This window comes from Diachasma alloeum, unplaced genomic scaffold (genome assembly GCF_001412515.2).
Source record: "Diachasma alloeum isolate Michigan unplaced genomic scaffold, Dall2.0 Dall_scaffold_00197, whole genome shotgun sequence".
NCBI lineage: Eukaryota > Metazoa > Arthropoda > Insecta > Hymenoptera > Braconidae > Diachasma > Diachasma alloeum.
In genome coordinates this window covers 633,819-654,031 of record NW_021680362.1, presented here as the reverse complement: position 1 = coordinate 654,031, position 20,213 = coordinate 633,819, and the positions used below count along the sequence as shown (strand labels likewise).

Below are 20,213 nucleotides of genomic sequence, written 5' to 3'. Positions count from 1 at the left end.
ATTTTATATCGCTTCGAGTCTGATGAGACTATATGGCGATTGATCAAGACTTTAAAAATGGTTAGATCTCACCATTCTACCCGGCCAGGAATCGAACCTGGAACCTATCCGTTGTGAGGCAACGGCCTTAACCACTACGCCAGGCCACCGGAACTGAATCAATTAACAAATTTATCCTGAAATTTGAAATTTATATGCCAAAGGGACATGAATTTTCGACGAAATATGATATGAAATTGTCTACATGCTCCAGATCAGAGTGTACACACAGTCGTCGTCTGTTAATAGATTTCCGATGGCCAATAATGGAACACTACACGATGACAGTACAAAGCAGGCTGCCGAGACTATGTAATTTTTCCTGAGAAACTGGGACAATTCCTGTGAGATTGTCCGACGAATCATCCGAGAGAGCATGCACTGCAACTAGCAAAATTTTTGAATGCCTCCACACTGAGCACCGCATACGTGCCCTCAATTTTTCCTTTCGCTCTTTTTTCGATGGAGGGAAATTTGATAAGAAATTCTTAGAGGATTCGTCGGGCAGAGTAAATGGAGTTTTGGGAGAATGGAGTCTGGACTCAACCGAAGGGGAACCTTTTACCTTCCGCAATTTTTAGGTTTCATTACTTCTGGTTTGTTATTTCTATTCATTCGTTTTCGGAAATTACACTACACGAAAAGAAATATACCTGAATTGAGTATATTTTATACCGGAATCAAGTATATCGTCGCCGTATAGCAAAAGAAGCGTAAGTGCCACCATTTCGAATTGTTTTTCTTCAAAGCGAAAGGGGCGTACATTTTTTTAATCGTAAAATTGGATTTACCGGAGTTTCCAACGTTTTTCACCAACTAATTTTGAAAATGACAAATGGGCATATCTCCAAATAATGAGAACCAAAGAGCTGTGTCTCCAGGACATGCGCTCCTTTGCTTTTAGTCTCTTGGTTGATATTATAGTCGACTTCGGGTATGAATAACAGTAAAGGGGCGTAAGTCCAAATAGTCAGAATCAAGAGGGCGTATCTCTACCACACTTGAAGCATAAACAATGATAAAGGGGCGTAACTCGAAAGTGGAGGTTCTTGTTTTTTCACCTTGTAATTGATTTTACGATTACTCCATCAATAACGAATATTCTCTCATTTCCTCGAGTAGTTCTAAATTTATTAAAAGTCGGTTAAAACCCGAGAGAGTACGCCCAAATTCACTGCGATAATTATTGATGGGATGCAGGATAAATTTTAAAGTTTTGGTACAAATCACCCTCACGTTTAGTAAATTTTCTCGGTCCAACGGAGTAAAATTCACTATTAATCTCGCACTTTTTCTCCTATTTAAGGTGAAAAAGTACTGGGAATCGAGGCGGCTCCACGGTTACCTGACTTGTTTGTTAATTCAGTAGCAAAGCGGTAAACCAGGTTAAGTCGATGTTGACATTTGGCCAGTTCTTGATTAATATCTTGGAATCTAAGAGAGATAGCAAAACTATTCTCATGACTTTTTTTATAACCCTCAATTGGCTCTACGAAAAATGTTCTGACAAAAATTTTTCTATCTCTTTTAGATTCCGAGATATTCGTCAAAAACTAGACAATAGTCAAAATCGACTTAACCCGGTTTACCGCTTCGCTACTGAATTTCACTCCAACTGTTTTCTCCGTGTGTGTATTTAGTTTTTGTTCTTTGCTCGATGAAGAGATACATCAAATATCACATTCTGCGATTATTCTACGTTTCTCGGAAATATCGAATATAATTGTCATGTAGGACGTGGGATTATTATGCTACGAGTGGTATTGGATATAAAATATCTAGAAAATCGTGAGCACCGATGGGGAACATCGATCGCATTCCACTGCGTATGATATGCGGGGCAGGAAAAAAAGGGGAATACCTGCATGTATGCATTCCAGTGAATGGAGGAGGGGGAGTTACTGGGCTAAGTGAAGTGAAAAAAGAGGGGTTGTGTAATTTTCATTGCCGAGAGCCGGGAGACGGGGAAAAAGCTGCAAATGACAGGATGAAGAATATTGCACTCTCAGTTTCTGATGTCTCGGAACACACCAACTCTTATTTGATTTTTTTTTCTTTTTGCGGGACCGGATATTATTTAAGGTTTATCAGAGAAACGATTGGGGGAAATATCGAGGCGAAAGCTCTTGGATTTGCCGAACTTTATGAGATTTTCGAGCGAATTCTTTGTTGAAGGGTGGTAAGAGTTGATAAGTTGGATTTCTCTCACATTGCGAAAGTTCGGTCGCTGTGGTACAATTAAGGTACGAATTTACAGCACTCGAGAATTCGTCGTTTTCATAATGAAAAATTATTCATCGATGAAACAAAAATTAGTCGACAGGCAAGTAATTTTTGCTCGGCCGACATTATTGGTCTTTTCCTTTCTAAATAACGGCTATATGAGCTATATCTCAAATCGAAGATGAGAATTTTTTCACGCAATCGATGTGTTTTCGTGTAACTTAGAGCTGATTAGTTTCTAAACATCGCCTCAGCGGTTCTCAGATTTTGCAATAAAGGTTGTGAAAAAACTTGGAAAAATGACATTTGTTTACAATCTTGATAATTTCTTGTCATCATAATTGATGCTACTTTGTATGATTAAGACTGGAGTGAAATTTCAGCAAAATCGTCTCAGCGGTTTTGGAGTAATTCGAACATAAATTTTTGAACTTTAAAACTTCTTTCAATATAAGTCTATTTTATTCATTATAATTTTTTCTTCGTTCTATTTTTCTGCCTTTTACATTAAGAAAATCAAACAAAAAAATTTGGAAAATTTGAGCCGAGGAAAATCAGTGGAAAATATCTGAATGAAATAAGTTGTATTGAAAAATTTAATTTTAAAAAATGAAGGAAAGGCAATTGATCGGGAAGTCATTGGTTCGACTCGTGATGGGTCAAACCCACTCCAACCCACCCGCAATGGGAACGAGCAAAACCAGCAACCAACAACCCAGTCGATTTTTTTATTTTGTGTAACGCGATAAATATTCTATTCGCTCCATCCGAAAGTCACTCCAAGCAGAAAATTGTCTCAACTATCTTCAAAAATGTCCTCGAGATAAGAGAGAAAATCCATCAATACCTACGGCTTGAGAATGTAGAGTCATCGACCGAAATTGGGAGATGACGGGCAACAGGCGGTGATATTGTCTGAGCCAAGTCGGCTGTCTCCACTGCAGCTCTTTGTATGTGGAGATTCATTCGAGCAAGTAACGCGTTCACTAACCGTGAGGAATATTCATCACACGGACAGCTCCAGTGAGCGCACACACATCCACACCCGCCATCCATGGAAAAAAATACAAAACTATAGATACAAAAATAATGTCACAGCTCCTGGGAGATTCCCACAAGCTTTGAAGCTGCTCCCGTAATCAGACTCCACGGCTATCCTGAGGGAATTTCCGGCAGTCGCTTTGATCATTTTAAACATTCCTGGGAATTTTCAAATCCCAAAATGAGAAACTTTCCTCTTTAAAAAATCAACACACGGAATAGCGAATAAAATTCCGCGGGTACCAGGAGTGTTTGAAGTCAAGGTGGAGGGTTAGAAATTGTCTCATCATGAAGCCAAGAAAATTTCCGCTGGAAAAGTCAGCGGGATGACCCATTTTGCTTCACTAGTTCACAAGGGACTGTGAAAAAGAATTTCCAAGGTGAAATTGTAAAGTTTCAATAATTTAAGGACTCTCACGGAAAGAATATATACAAATAATGTATACTGTATAATTGTCCCGGAGATATGCACTGGGAATAAAATGTATGCTTAGAATTTTTGTCAATTAACACAAAATGAATATATCTTTTTGAAACAAAACAAACAATAATAATTTCTCTTTTTCACCCTGAATTTTAACAAACGTTTGGTGAAATTTGATCTCCCTGTCCAGGGCAACATCTCTTTGTATTGTAATTGTTACTATCACTTATTTGTACTCTTATATTTCAATGAGACATCAACTCACGGAAAAAAATGTGCGAATTCCGTAAAGAATAGCTGAGTTTTGTAACGTATAACACTCGGAATTAATATATATCGAATTAAATTTATTCACAGCAAATGTGACTTTGGTTTACACCATGAGAGCTGGAACGAGAATGAGTTCCCGCGACAACGATATAAATCATCCGATCGAGGATTTCCAAATTATTACGAATCGTCGCGAGGTTGTCCTGCGACAAGAACAGCGATATATCAGCTAATACGTGTCGCGGTAAGGTATTCGGTTGCTAAAACAAGCTCGAACACAATACATTCAATTAATCTGGAATAAATATACAAGTAGCTTCGTTACAAAAAATACTTTTTATTTTCAGGAACATTCAAGAATTCATCACAAATTTTTGGTGACACTGGACACTGACCAGAATAATCCTAATCATCAGTGATTTTTCATGCGATCACGTATTTCAAGTCCACGAAGTATTGAAATCCAGAGGCTGTTGCTGGAAAACAGAAACTTTTTTCTCTGTGATACTCCAAAACATTTTCGTTTGAATTTTCCGTGCCAAATCCAGGAAATTTTGATCATGTTTAATTTCCACTGAAATTTCAGGAAATCTTTCCATTGAAAAATCAAATAGCCCATTGATTTTCTGTTTGAATGATCTAAAAATCGATGAAACACTCAATTTTTCAGTTCAACTATTCCGTGAAAATTCAGAAAAATCCGGAAAATTCAGGGAAAAATGGAAAAGTCATGTCATTTTGTTTTTGAATATTGATATTCCATTGAAAATTCAATGAATTTGAGACAATTGCCGCGTCACTCCCCCTGAATACTCATGAATTTTCTTGAAATCTACCGACAACTTGAAATTTCATAACCATTTTTTGGCTAAATCGGATTCAATGTCACTCTCATGAGAATTACCCCCATATTTTCCATGAAATTTCGAAAAAATTCCAACAGTACACATAAGTATGTTGCTAGTTATCTGCATCTACTCAGCCCACAGGCTTTTGGGCGTTCTCTCACCCCGCAAAATACCCAAAATCGTCAAACCGCCTTTACCTCTGCCTTTAGCTCACGATTTTACCGTTATTTATTCGCCGCCTCGTGTCTGGAGGCGGCGAATCAAATTACAACGCATGTCTGCCGTGATATACAACAGGTCCCTGATGATGCGCTTATGGATGCTGTGTTGATGCATTCGTTTGCTGCAACCTCTATGGTGGCGCTTTGAGCCTCCTACAAAGGCCAGCCCGCTAATATTGATGCACATGCGGTTACCCCTCGAGGTGGGCCTGGAAAACCCTCTGAGGACTCACAGCACTTATCCCTCTCGTTTCACCTTGCGGTCCCCATTACAAGGTATCCATCAGGTGATGCAAACAATGTTGCATAGCTTGTATGAGACAGCAATTAAATGGCCCCTGTACAACTCAATTATTTTCCGATCAACGGCTGACATTCTCTCCTGTCGCCTCGTCCAACACTGGAGGTGATACAGAGAGGGAGTAATTGCCTAGGGAAATGATTTTTTTCTAGGTTGTGATTTCCCTTTTGAAAATTTTTGACTGAACTTTCTGTATATTTTTTGGAAATTTCAATCAAGTAATAGTTTCATTGAAATTTTGAGGTGTTCTGTCACTCAAAATTTACAATATGACGAAAAATCAGTGGAAATTGTTAAACTTAGACCATCTAAATTCTATAGAAATTATTTCTTCAATGTCCTTGAATTGAAAGTTCTGGGTAATTTGGTACTGAATATTAATGTTTTGATTAAGATTAGACTTAGAAATTTGGAGTTGCCTTCATTTTATATTGCTCTTTGAAATTTTATTAGTTTATTATTACTCGAGACCATTGAGGTCTCGAGTTTGAACCTTACATACCTTATGATCTTTTGACCCTTATCATCTGTTTACACGTTTTCCTGTATGACCCATTCGGCCCTATGATCATTCGACCTTTTATAAACGCAGATACCTATTTTACGAAATTCAATATAAAATCTTCGTGTCTACGGAGGAACACGTCACATATCCTCACATGTCCTCCACAGGTGGCGACAATGCCTCACATCAAGAACAATATTGTCAACATGGAAACACAATTTCTCGAACTACGACAACAAGAAAACCTCTCGATATCGACCAGGAAACCCTCTCATTCCATCTTCATAAAAAATTAATTAAACCAGGATTTTCATACGATATAAATACCCAATGACGAAGCAAATATTCCCTACCCTATTCACCACCATTCCCTAAAAAAAGCCCACCCCTTCATATTTCCTCCTTTATCCGATGTTCTACTGGACACCAGCGGCGTTGGGTTATCGCAACACCGGGTCACCTCGAAATATCGTACCTAATATCTCCTCGGCATCGCGTTTTATGTGAAAGTATAAAAGAAAGGTGCTTCGGGGGGAGAGTTAGGCCGAGAAAAAGTACATGAATTTATCGCGAATTTATCAGGGAGCGATGGTTGGGAACGAGGGGAAAAATACGCTTAAGATTGATGGGAAAAGAGATGGCCCGATCCCTGTGTGCATCAAGTGAAACAGGTTGGTTCGTGTGGTGATAAGATCTGTGTTGATACAAATTCGTCGCATCACAAGTCATTGTTATCGTTGGAAACTAGTGCATGAACGACTTGGTTTTTTCGAGAATTTGGTGGTCCTAGTCTTTTAATTAACGTATCCCATTATCAATTTAAAAAATTGATAATTTGAAAGAAAAGGAAGCTACTGTAATTTCATTATAAAGATCCGAACTTTTGATCGATATATTAGCAAAATACAACGATACAAAGCGATATTGCACTTGATGAATAAGAAAATTAAGAATTGCAATACAGAATTGATCAGAAATGCCTCATGCAATCAGTATGGACAAATACTGAATCAGTTCCTTGACTCAATTAAGGTTGAGTAATGCTACAGTAAGAAAACAAGTCGAGAATAAGTTCCCAAAGGTGAAAATAATCGATAAAATGGCAATTTGCGAGTTTTTAGAAAAAAAGATTTTTGGATGAATTGCTCTATACCAGGGTGTATTGAATCGATCGGCACAAAATTTTATACACAAGTGTGACTCAATACTACTAGTTAATAGCCAGAATCTCAGATGTTTATTCCAAATTTTACGCGTATTATGGAACGTCTCATTGACTCTCAATTGAAAAAATTCGGAAAAACGAGAATATCTCGAAAAATTTGTATGAACGTGTATTTAGATTTTGATTGATCTTGATAGGAGGCAGCAAGACGAGTATTTTGAGAAAAAAAAATAATCGGACCAGCAGTTTGAGAGATATTGAACAGTTTTTCACAAAAAGTTGAATATCTTCTAAACCACTTGTCCAATTTTGCCTACCCACAATTCATCCTGTACTACCATAAGAGTTACAATCTCATCAAGTTTCAATATCCTATCTAAACTTTTTCGGGAGTTTTCGTGAACAGAACAATTTTCTCATAAAAACGAAAAATGGCGATTATTAACAAACTGTCCCTAGTTACATAGCAGTATTGTGATCTGTTTGATAGACATTATCACAAGGAATATTGTGATGTAAAAAAAAAGAAGTTCAGCCACGTAAGTTTCGAGATATTGAGAAAAAAAGATTTTTGAGAAATTGCTGTATCTCGGAAGCTATTTGACCGATTGAGCTGAAATTGCGGCCAGAAGTGCTCCAAGTAATACTAATTATGTGATGAAATTTCAGATTTTTAGCTTCAACTTTACACCGTTCTTTGTGAAGAGGTATACAAATTTTCCGAAAAATTCGCATACACATCGGGACACACATAGAATACATACACACATTTCCTAAAAACATCATATCTTCATATTTCATAACATTCTACGTCGTTTCCAGATAAAATTAGAAGATCATCAATATCAAAGATTACACTGATAGACTAAGTCATTTATTCCAAACGAGATTCGTTAACTATTAGCGAATGGTAGAGTTGAATATCACAAAATAAATATTCGTTAATAGTTAACGAATGGTTCACTTGAAAGGTGAAAGTAGAGTCGAACCAGGTTCCTCAAATATCCGTTTGTTAACTATTACCGAATGAACTTTTGGCGAGACCGAATAGACCCTGGGCTCCAACCAAACCCATTCGTTAACAATAACAACTAATCCTTTCTATTAGTGTACAAAGCTTCCGTTCGATATCAAAAAATTCTAATATCTCTAACATATTTGCTTCAAACAAGTAAGTTTTCTTCAATGGCTTAATTCTCCCAGGCATCTCAGCTCACGGGGCCCGAGAAAGGTCTCATGCTTTAAAATATTCTTGTATTCAAGTATGATTTTCTCGCCAATAAACTCATCAAAATCGCGTAGAAGAATCGTCAATCGTTAAATATTTGTCGTTTTTACAATTTTTTTATGCACCTCCAATGTTTCGATATGGAATATATTCATGATGTAGCCCGAAACGCTAATGATAAAAGAGAATTTATTCGAGTTCACGAATTTATGAGTTAATTCATGAATATTTGACCAATTGCGCCATTTGAATATTTCTCGGGGTTGAGTTAAACTGTGGCTGACAGAAAATATTTGATCAAATAAATCTTTATCTTTCGATAGAACTTCTCCTGTTGAGATCGTTTTCAATAGAAACTCCTCAGCTTATTTAGTAAAAAAAAGTTCTTTATAACTATACAAATTCACCAATTTTTTGCATAAAATATATTCTACTGTGCATTTCTATTTAAAAAAGGGCACATGGAAAGCTGCGGAATTTTTCAATACAATCCGCAAAAACCTGATAGGATTTTCAATAAAGTAAAATAGTGGAGTGAATGCGCTAGATTCGCAAAATTGCTAAATATATATATAATAAGTCAATAATAATAATGTCATTATTTTTTTTATCAGGATTATAATTCTTACAATTGTTCAAATAATATTCCATTTTTTGAATGAATATGATGAAATTTTAATTCCTGTTTCTCCACAGGTAGTTGAGCTCAAACATTTTTCCAACTTGAACCATTCCTTCCACTGATTGGAGACGGAGGAAATGAATCGCTAGAGATTAGGTGCCTCGTGAGCCACTGGGAAATGGTACAGTAGAACACAAATGAGAAGATAGATATCGTCTCGATGAAAGCAACTTGGAAATAATCTCGTGAATCTGTTCCAATTCCGGAATTGCATCCCTTTACAGTGGTACAAAAAGCGAGGTAGGGGCTCTCTACCCCCGTACTTTGATGAAGGTGTACGTAGAAATCAGGCGGATAAGGCAAAATTTATCGAGGTCAAATCGAACACAATGGAGCTGTTGATAACACAGATTTGCTTTATCATTTTCGTTTGCAGTATGAAACAAACAATTTCATTAATTCTGTATTCTCTTATTCAAGCGTAAAACCCTCGATTAAATAACCCGAATAATAACAGTATGTTGTATACATTGGTCAAATCAATACCCGATAAACAGCAAAAATAAAGCTCATTCGCATCAGACAAAAATAAAGACCAATGAACCATCAATAAATATTGCCATCTGGAGAAAAAAATTTACAAACTGACCCCTAAACCGAACACCTCATTATGTATCAAAAAATGTAGAGTCATTCCATGCGAACATATCGTATAATCCTCCATATTTTTTCAATCTCAATAAATATTAATCATTCAATTGGAAATTTTCCGTGAATTTATTCAGCGTTCGTATTCCCTCTGCAGTGAATTGCATCCCAGAGTCAAATAGCACGAAAACGTATATCTTGGAAATCGTGACCCGAATATAAATGCGGCATAATTTATACAATTGGGTAGTTATAACGCGACTAACATTTGAGTTTTTTATCTCCACTTCTCTCACTCTCCCTCCAAAAATAATCTACATTTTTCCGATAATTAAAAATAGATGAATCCTGGGGGAACATTAATGGTGAAATTAAAAAGAAAATGCTAAGTGCCGGTTTGAGATAGACCCGGCACTCTCAGGGGACATTAAGAATAGTACATTTGATACAACCGTTGTACATCGCGTGGTTGGGAATTACACCCTCTACCCCTCCCCCCAAACGCGACAGTCAAAGCCAACGGTTCGCGTGATGCTGACTCGTTGCACGACAGTAGCGGGCGCCGAGTCGTTCCAAACGATTGTTTTCATTACAATTTTTTTTTTTCTCTAAACGGCAATTCTGAGCCTCTTGGCCTCCCTGTGCTTTCAGGGTAGAGTTACTCACTCACTTCGTCGCATTTCCTGCCATTTCCCCCTTTGTGAGATGAAATAAGAGAAAAAACAGGGGAATGTATTCAGTGGAGGTCAAGGATGCAATTCAAGTCAGATTGGTTCCACCGAACTATCGCACAATTTTTTTTATCGATTTTAAGGTTTTTTTTTTCAAGCTGAAAAAATTGTTTTAGTGGATTAATGTATGGTGATATGGATGAGGGAACATACAGGGAAACCTAAACGTAATTTACGTTTGAGAAGTCTTTTGCGCTTGAAATTGTAACGTAAATTAGGCTCAAAATCGCCGTAAATTACGATGATTTTTTTCGTAATAGGTTTGAATAAAGCGATTGAAATGTAATGGTTTTACATCTTCTTGTATAATTAAAGTAGATATGAATTATTGAATCAACATTCCAATCCCCTGAAAAAGGAGAGAGACAAACTAATGGCATTCTATGAAAAAAAATCGTTGTCCACGACTTTGAATTAATTATTAATTGATTAAAAACTAGAACGGTACATATGCGTTGTTGTTGATTGATCTATTCAATAGTCCATAGGTAGGCGCCAAAATGCTCCTGGAATAGAAAAATTATTTCAATTCTAGATCTATCAGTTTTATCCCAAGGATGTTTACGGTATTTGTGTAATTTCGTGCATAGCAAAAGGGGAAACATTTATGCCCAAGCTTATTTCTGATAATAACGACTAGACTAAAATTCCTACAAAACTTTCTTTATAGCTATCATTCTCCATACGGAACAGGTCTCTGACTAACTAATTTTGCTATCTCCGTTAATTTTAAAATAAACCGGGACAGCCCATTGTGAAAAAAAATCGATTCAACTCCTTATATTTTGTTGCTAATACTATAAACAAAAATTGATCTGAAATGAATCATGACCTAATATGGGAAAAAACTATTTCAAGCACAAAATAGGATGTTTTTTCGCTAATTACGCATAAGAAAATGGTAAAATACGTTCATTAAGATCGTAATTTACGATTTGTTAAACGTAATTTACATTTAGGTTTTCCTGGGTGAAGACTTATTGGGTGGTTGGGTGTGATGAGAGATAATAATATTGCTCATTACACCATGTGCAAATTAATGTACTCCTGTTTCAAGTATCTTTCTAAAAATCTCTGTAATCTCTCTAATCTCAATGTGATTTATAATTCCTTTATTATTGTATGGCAAACCGATTTTCAACTATTCCAGAATTGTATGTCTTTAGAATGTCCTGAAGATAAGGACTCTATTCACTTGAAATAAGTAGGTTGTTACTACTGAATTTCTGAGAGTTTTCTTCAGAAATCAAGTAAACTTTTTCTTATTCTCAGGAGAATTCATGGTACAACCATGCGCTTCTTAACATCAATAACTTGGTCCTGAGAAAGAGACACTTTCCTTCTCCCTGCGTCTTCTCGTACTTTCTCACCAACGACTCGACAATTTTACTACTCGTTTGCAAAAAATTACGTTACAAAAGAAAAAAATCCTTCGTCTCACATTTTTCCGTTGATTTCGAATAAAAATCACTAAAATTCAATTTCGTTTTCCCACTATGTAGACTCTGCAATCATTTTTCATAGACTTTTTTTCTGCGTGCAACTAGTCGAAGTTTCGATCACTCATTTGAATAATTCCTCATCAAAACATCCGAAGGGAACACTAAACAGATGGAGGAAAAAATCAAATCAATCATTCCCATGCATCTTCGGTCAAAAGAACTTTAAAAAATTCCTAACCCCGACTTTTTCAATCTCCCCCATTCATCTATTTACCCACCACCACTACCCCCTTATCCTTGAAAAATGATCCCACATAGTTGATGAATGCAGAAGCACTCCCTCACGCCTCCACGTCGTCGTAAATTTTTCGTCCACCAAGGTTCAGATTGGCTGCCCGCGGCACGTCTGTCCAGGAGGTGAGTGGTGCCCGTTGGATTAAAGTGGAGTGAACGTCAAGAGGGAGCCCACCGTGTTTGAGTAAATAACACCCCCGGTTGGGATGAATGGTGGCGTTGGTGTACAAACTAACGAAGATTGACTGGTATAATTTATGCGCTCAACAATGCTGCGCACTCGCTATCGCACCATGTACCCGGGTGCATTATAATTCCCATTAATTCCGGGAAAAGAAGTGGAGTAGAGTACGACTTGGTCAGACGTTCAGCGAGAAAAAAAGTTTTGATTTTCAGGGACATGTCATCGATTTTCCGGAACATGTCAATGATTTCGGGGAATTTAGGAACAATTATTGGGAGTATGGGACACTGACTAGAATGACCCTGACTTGTATCAATTGAAATACCCCGAGACCTTCAACTTATCGGATATTTTCCGATAGCTTTATAGCGCAGCATCGCGAGGGAGTAGTTTTGCAAGATAAAAATCACGAACGCGAAGCGATGGGATTATTCTGCAAAACTTAATACTTTCATTTGTTTATTTGCAGGGAAGCTTGAGGGAAGCATTGCGATTCATTTTGGCGGTCCAGGGGTTTTCGGCGGATAATTTTTCGGGACGGGATTTTGACCAAGCGAAGCGTAGTATTTGAAGGGACAACTAAACGCAGAGGATCTATCACAATATTCAATTGAGTAGAAATAAATGAAAAGAAATTATGCAATTATCAGATGCAATTAGCAAAAGCTAGTGTGCAATTTCCGATAAATTTGATAACAAATGAGCATCGGGACCTCAAATACTGCGCGCTGAAATCCAGGCGGGGAACATAATCTCATGAATGTAATATTAAACAATCATTTTCGTCATTCAGGCCCGTTAGGTAGCGCCTACTATAGCTGTCTTGAGGGAAGCTAAATGGCNGCGCCGAAGGCTAACTTCACACTCATCGCAAACCTCCGTCTACGGTCCTAATGACACAATATACTATTACATATGCGGATGAATTTTTCGACGGAGAACACTGAGAGAAAAATCTGAAGTTCGAAATCGAACCCAAATGGTGTTCGACTTTTTTTTTTCTTATTGTAAATACAATAAGAAAATAGTTGAGGCGTTTTGGTGAACAATACGATTTTTTTTTGTATGCGGCACATAACATTATAGTAACTTCACAAGCGTAATTTTTGCCAATCAAAATGCAGTTAAACTAACCAAAGTTCAAAAGAAACCACGACAAATCTATCGTGAGGAGAACTATAAAATAGTTGCAATGACTACATTCCATGGTAGTAATTACTTCTCCGGCCATAGTTACCGTAACCCATCAAAAATTGTTGAGGACTTTTTGACTATAATTCAATGGTGATGGAATATAGTCAGAAGAATTATATTTTTCTCTCAGTGAATGATATTTTTTACCAAACGCGGTATGGTAAAATATCACTTTTGTCCATCACACACGGAGAGAAATGTTCAGTAAAATTACGGAACTCACAATTCGCTCACCGTTTACGGAATTGACTCAGAAAATTGAAGTGACGGTATCGTAATTTTTCACAGGAGATTCAGATAAAAATTACGGAACGCTCTGGAAAAATTCCATTTCCTACAACCACATTTCGCTCCGGAATTACGGAAAAGATACGGAATTTCTACGGAAGAGAAATTTTATCCTGACGCATAATAAATTCTACCCTTCCAGTCCCGTAATTTTTATGTAGATAACAACGAAAATTCCAGAACGGTTGGTAAATTTTACTCTACCGATACAATAATTTTTACTCTACCGGCACGGTAATTTTTTTTTTATCAGGATAAAATTTCTCTAAAGTTGAATAAAATTTGACCATCAAATATTAATTTTTACTAAATTTCGGGACAGAAATGAAGAAACGATGACTCATGATACACTTTTATAGAACGGTAGGGTAATTTTTATCATTTCTCTCCGTGTAGCATGGGAGAAGAGGCGCAAAGTGATGGCCAGGAAAAAATTTCAGTGCCAACATTAGAAATTTTATTGGAGAAAACGTGAATTTTTCCCCGTATTTCTGTGAAAATTTCACAGAAATCTCCAGAAATTTTACCAAAAATACCAAGAAATTTTACCTTAACAGCACTAGAATTTTTCACAGCCGGTGGATTGTAATTTTTTCCAGTGTTAGTAGTAGAATTTTTCTAGAAAATTTCTCTCCGTATAAAAAAAAATACCCTACCGCGTGGGAATTTTTACTGGACAGGAAATAGTAATTTTTGCATCTACAGATGTGTTTTTTTTAATCAAACGAATCATAAAATATCTTCCACAAACAGGTATTTTGTCGTTGAATACTTTTTGCTCCACGATTACCTTTCGCACAGTAAAATTTGCCACGATTTTCTAGATAATTTTTATCCAACTTTTCTCTCCGGCACGATGGCTCAGCTGATTCAATTCAATTCAATTTATTTTCTTTAGTGCATGTACTGTTCTACACCTACACTAGCCTGATCACTCAGACTTTACTTCGATATTCCATAAATCAAGCAATCAGTTTCATCCGCGTCCCACTAAATTTCTCATCACTTGCATCCCGGAATCGTCGGATGCATCATTCATTCGACGAGAATTCGTAACATGAATTCGTATCGCATTATCAGGGGCTCTTTTATATTTTGATGGAAACATCGAATAGCTAAATAAAAACCATTTCTATCCCCTAGTACAGTCATTTATAGTGCCTCTACCGCTCAAGTTCCTCCCTCTCGATTATCCAGCGCACACATAAGCTACGTAATTGAATGTTTTCCATAGTCGAGTGCTCTCCAACAGTCGAATGCACGCTATATGCTTCGTTATTCGAGCACGAATTTTCCGAGAGGGCAAACACCCGGAATTTCTGAATTGCCTACTATTTACTAGTGAAATCATTCTCTAGCTGCCATGTTCATTTCACCTTTGATGAATCAGAACTGTATTAATCATAGTTGGTGTGTATTTTATGTATTTTTTCCACTCAATGGATCCTGAATTTTTGAACACACTGTTAAAAATTTTTGACTGAAGCTTTCGGTACACCTCTTGGGAGTTTTTGTCAAGTCACAGTTTCACTGAAATATTGAAGAAATTTTTTGTACTGAAAATTCATAATTTGATTTGATTCATAATTTAATAAAATCAATGGACTCTAAATTTCATTGCAATCACTCTGCGAAAATTAATAGAAATCAAGAACATTGAGGTCAATGTATGATTTATTTTTCAATTCATTAAAAGTTGAGCATGATTGGGTAATAGATTTTCAAGCTGTAATTGAAATTTGAAGTAAATTAGTAAAATTCTGGTCTACTTTTTCCTAAAAAATTTCTAATTCCATTGATTTTTTAATGAAATTTTAAATTTTACGATTTTTTCTCCCAAAATATAATTCGATAAAAAATTGTTCTTCTGGGGAGCGATTTTGCGCTTTTTTCTCCAACGAAAACTTATTACTTTTCTCCCGTTCAGAGGCGCTTTTGAGCCGAAAAATAATCTGTGGATGGGAGTGACGATCACATGAATGACTGAATTAAAATCCCCACCATTTGAGTCTATCATTCGTGTGATCGTCATCCCCATCCAGGGGTCATTTTCCGGTTCAGAAGCGTCACCAAACGGGAGAAAAATAATAAGTTTTAGTTAGAGAAAAATGCGCAAAATCACTCCCCTGAAAATTCTAGCCAGAGAAAGTTTTTATCATGCGACAGTTCCATTGAAATATTGAGTAACTTTTTTAAATTGAAAATTCACAATTTGATGATAAAATCAATGGACTTTAAATTTCACTGCAATTATACCGCGAAAATTAATAGAAATTAGGAAAATTCAGGTCCACATATTATTTAGTATTCAATTAATTAAACATTGAACATGATTGGGTACTCAATTTTCAAGCTTAAATTGAAAGTTGAAGTAAATGAGGAAATTGTGGTCTTCTTGTTCCTCAAAAATTTGTAATTCTATTGATTTTTCAGTGAAATTTGAAATTTTATGAGGTTGTCTGCTAAAATAGAATTGAGGATCGCTCTTCTGGGGAGCGATTTTGCGCTTTTTTTCCAACTAGAACTTATTATTTTTCTCCCGTCTAAAGGCGCTTCTGAGTCGTAAAATGATCCGTGGAGGAGGCGACGATCGCACGAATGGTAGACTAAAATGATGGGAATTTAAATTTATTCATTCATGTGATCGTCACCCCCCTCCGCGGGTCATTTTACGGCTCAGAAGCATCTTCAAACGGGACAAAAATAATAAGTTTGAGATGAAGAAAAACGCGCGAAATCACTCCCCTGAAAATTCCAGCCACAGAAAGTTTCTATCAAGCGACAGTTCCACTGAGATATTGAGGAAATTTCTTTAATTGAAAATTCACAATTTGATGATAAAATCAATCGACTCTAAATTTCACTGCAATTACACCGCGAAAATGAGAAGAAATTAGGAAAATTCAGCTCAACATATTATTTATTTCACAATTAATTAAACATTGAGCATGATTATGCTCAATGTTTATGTTTAGATGGCCAGCTTCTCGGTGCGATAATTACCGGTCATGACGTCAGATATAAAGGGTCATTTCACCGGTCATGTTTGTCACTCACATCCCAAATTTGTATTCAATATGGCGCAATGAATTCCGATCCGGTTCTGCTCAGAAAGATCGGATTCTGACATTTTAATCAGGCAAGCATAACATTTTTAAACCAAAATTGATTGAATCCAATTTTCCCTAATCATTCTCTTATGCTGGCCTGATTTGAGTTTCCACTTACATCTCTCTGAGTAATTACCGTGAAATTCCGAGTTTCCATCGATTTCCGCACTATTTTTTAATTTTGGTTCCATATGTATACCCTCTCGGGTTTTTACATTTTGTTCCCTTCCCTATCTGCGTTACCATGGGTTGACTTACTTTATCCCCAACTGCACCCCATTCGGGATTGGACTGCCAGGGAAACCATGGAAAAACTCAGTCGTGCAGCGGGCCGATAATGCAGGGATTCCACTGTGTCCATTGGTCACACTCTGATTCAATGGACTCAGTGGTTCTCTACAATCGTGCCTAGCGAGTGTAGTCCTATGCGGTTAGGTGTGCCTAAGCGGACACCCATCCAAGTACTGGGCAGATTGAACGCTGCTTAGTTTGGATGACCGCCGGAGCCACACACTCCCTGCATGACCACTACAGCCACTCCCATTTCCTCCCTAAATACCCGATAAAATCAACAAGATATGCGATGTTTCAATGACAACATTACCTGGAAGTTCAATGAGAAATGTCACGCGTTAAAAATTTCCAGAATATGACTTGAAAAATCCACACGAAAATCCCTAGTCACGTAGTTGACCGCTAAAGCCAAAATGAATCCCTCCCTCAACCCCTTCCCGTCCCTCCTGAAAAAAGTGACATTCACGAGTAATCTCATAACCGTTCGAATGATTCATTCCCGGTCCATGTAATGAGGCCGATTGCCAGAACCAAACAGCTTCCCTCTCGCCCCATTCCATCCCCAAAACCATGTGATACATTAATCCTCGAAAATCGATTCATAACCACCGCAGACGCATCTGACTGAGAATTCCCGCACACCTCCTCCCCCAGCCGACGTAATCCTAAACTCCTATGTCCACAATAGTAATAAATAAATGTTGAATAAACTCACGTCACTCTCCATTTTGTCATGAAATCTGAGCCAATGCTGAAAACAGGTGTTGTCGTGCGATTCGCCTCAGTGACATTGAGACCAGTATTATCCGTCCCGTTGTTAGTCTCCATCCCCCGGTTTTCTCCCCGCCCACCACGTCCAACTTTCAGATCTCCTCTATTTTGTTTTTAACTGTGGCCGGTGACCTCACCCCCCTCACTCCGCCCCTCGCTGTCCTTCAGTCATCTCGGAGACATTCTGAAAGTAATCATGAAATGAGAAAATGGTTTTTCATTAAACAAAATAGTCATTAACCCTTAAGTGGTTGCATAATGAGGGAATCCCCGCCGTTTTTAATTTTTTTCTTTTCACGCAAAAACTTGGTGAATGAAAAATCCATGAAAATTTGTACTCTTACTTTCAAATATATAGAACACATCAATATCTTTTATGGCACGCCGTGCAATATGTCGAGTTTATCGCACGTTGCGCCTCGCGCAGCGTGCTTCGAACTCAACTTCTGCACGATGTGGCATAAAAAACAATAATTACCTAATAAATTAGGGTTTTTCACCTGCTTTTCCGCAATTCTCACCTCAAACCTCATGATTTCACCCAATACGGAGAGAAATTTTTTAGAGAAATTCTAGTACGAGTACTTGAAAATATCACAATCCACCGGCTGCGAAAAATCCCGAGTCGAATAATTGGACCTGACAAGTTCTACTTAGGTCTTTCCGTTCAGAACTGGATAGGTCGTGGGAAGCCTCTTCCCAAGTGCTTCCGAGACCTTTCTACCTCTGGTTACGTCCCATTTCAGCACTTATTGTTAGGTGTAAGCAGGACTTGTATTCAGACTTTCAAAATCCTTGCCGGTCCCCGTAATTCTATGGGCCTATATTAAATCTGCGTTCATATCCCTGTTTACTCATGCGTTATTGAAATAAAAAATGCAATTATTGTTTTTTTTTAATCTCGAAAATCGACATTTCACGAGAGGCTGGAGCCCCACGTACGAAATGCCAGTGTTGGAGAAACGGGCCAAGCCTGGCACAAGCCTGGGCTTGCCAAGTCTGGGCGCCCAGGCTTGGACCGAGGTTCGGCCATCCCTGGGGACCAGGGCTTGAGTCTCGGGAGAAGGGCGGGTAACCGAGCCTTGGTTGACAGATCTGGCCCAGCCTTGGCCGGACATTGGCATGCCGGAGCTCGATAACCAAGCCTCAGCCAGCGGTGGCCCGGAGCTTGGTCATTGGGCTCCAGCCGTTGGTGTAACTGTAAGGGTTAAGTCGTAAGGGTGAGATGATGAGAATGGAATCATAGGGGTGGAATCATAAGGGTAAAATCTAAAGAGTAAAATTGTAAGGGTCAAATCGCAATAATGGAAAGGGGCGAAAAAATCATAAGATTGACATTCTGAGCTTGAATGGTAAGGGTTGGAAACTTGAGGGTAAAATATCAAGGGTGCAATCGTAAAAAAATGGTGACATTGTAGGTGTTGAAGTCACATGTTACTCGCTAATTATTACGAAAAGAAGAAGAATCGTCATTCAACAGTAATCCTAATTGTTACAATTATTATTGTAATTAATAATAATAATAATTATTATTCATTATTGAATTAATTTACCGATTAAACTGTAGTTGAATCACTTAATATTTCTATCAACTGAATAATAAAACATTCAAGTCGAAAAAAACCGAGATGGAATTAATATGGAAGATTTGAAGTAGAGGTTTTACGAATTGCGCGGTAGACTAGTGGTTAGGGCGTCGGATTAGTAGTCGTGAGGTCGTGGGTTCGAGCCCACGTTAGGGGGTAATATTTTAAGTTACAAAATCGGTTTTTCAGCGATGATTGCGTTAGGGTTTGGTAGGTAGGGCACAATGAATACTAAAAATCATCCTAAAAAATGTTAATTATTTTGTTTTTGTGATTATTGATAATTGCCATGAACAGTTTGGCAGCCAGTGCGGCACCAGTCGCATGCCGGTATTGATTTTTTTTCCTCGTTGAACCTATTACGAATGCTGAGGAGTAATATTAAATTACTTGTATTTCAATCACCCATATTATCATATTCATGTAATTAAGTAATGTTTAATTGAGCCTGGCCAACGACTGGCAATCAACGCTGGGCCGAGATGGGCGCCCAGACCTGGCCCGATGTTATCATTCCAGGTTTCAACCAAGTCCGGCGCGGTCCCGGTTGAGGAACGGGTCCCGAAGTTCGGCAGGCCGGCCACCGGGCTTGGGTCAAGCTTGGCCCATTCGCTTTTTCGTACGTGGGATATAGGGGAGATGCATGTATGTAGAGGCTTGAAATTTTTACCCAACAAGGGGAGAAGGTAGGAGAATCTATTCTAGCCACTCTTGTCCCTACGCTTGCATGCATTATCCAAATAAAAAATGAAAGTGTTAACAAATCTGACCATTGTTCCAAGTA

The 20,213-nt window shown here is 37.7% G+C and overlaps 1 protein-coding gene across 2 annotated transcripts in view; it reads right to left on the bottom strand.

Moving 5' to 3' along the window:
- LOC107048824 (muscarinic acetylcholine receptor M2) overlaps positions 1-17,954 on the bottom strand; it is an 82,265-nt gene extending 64,311 nt beyond the window's left edge. For both annotated transcript variants that reach the window (XM_015272251.2, XM_015272252.2), the window contains exon 1: positions 17,788-17,954. In XM_015272251.2, the coding sequence (XP_015127737.1) occupies positions 17,788-17,900 (113 nt within the window). In that variant the 5' untranslated portion in view covers positions 17,901-17,954. The remainder of the gene's footprint in view (positions 1-17,787) is intronic.
- Positions 17,955-20,213: the final 2,259 nt, after the last annotated feature.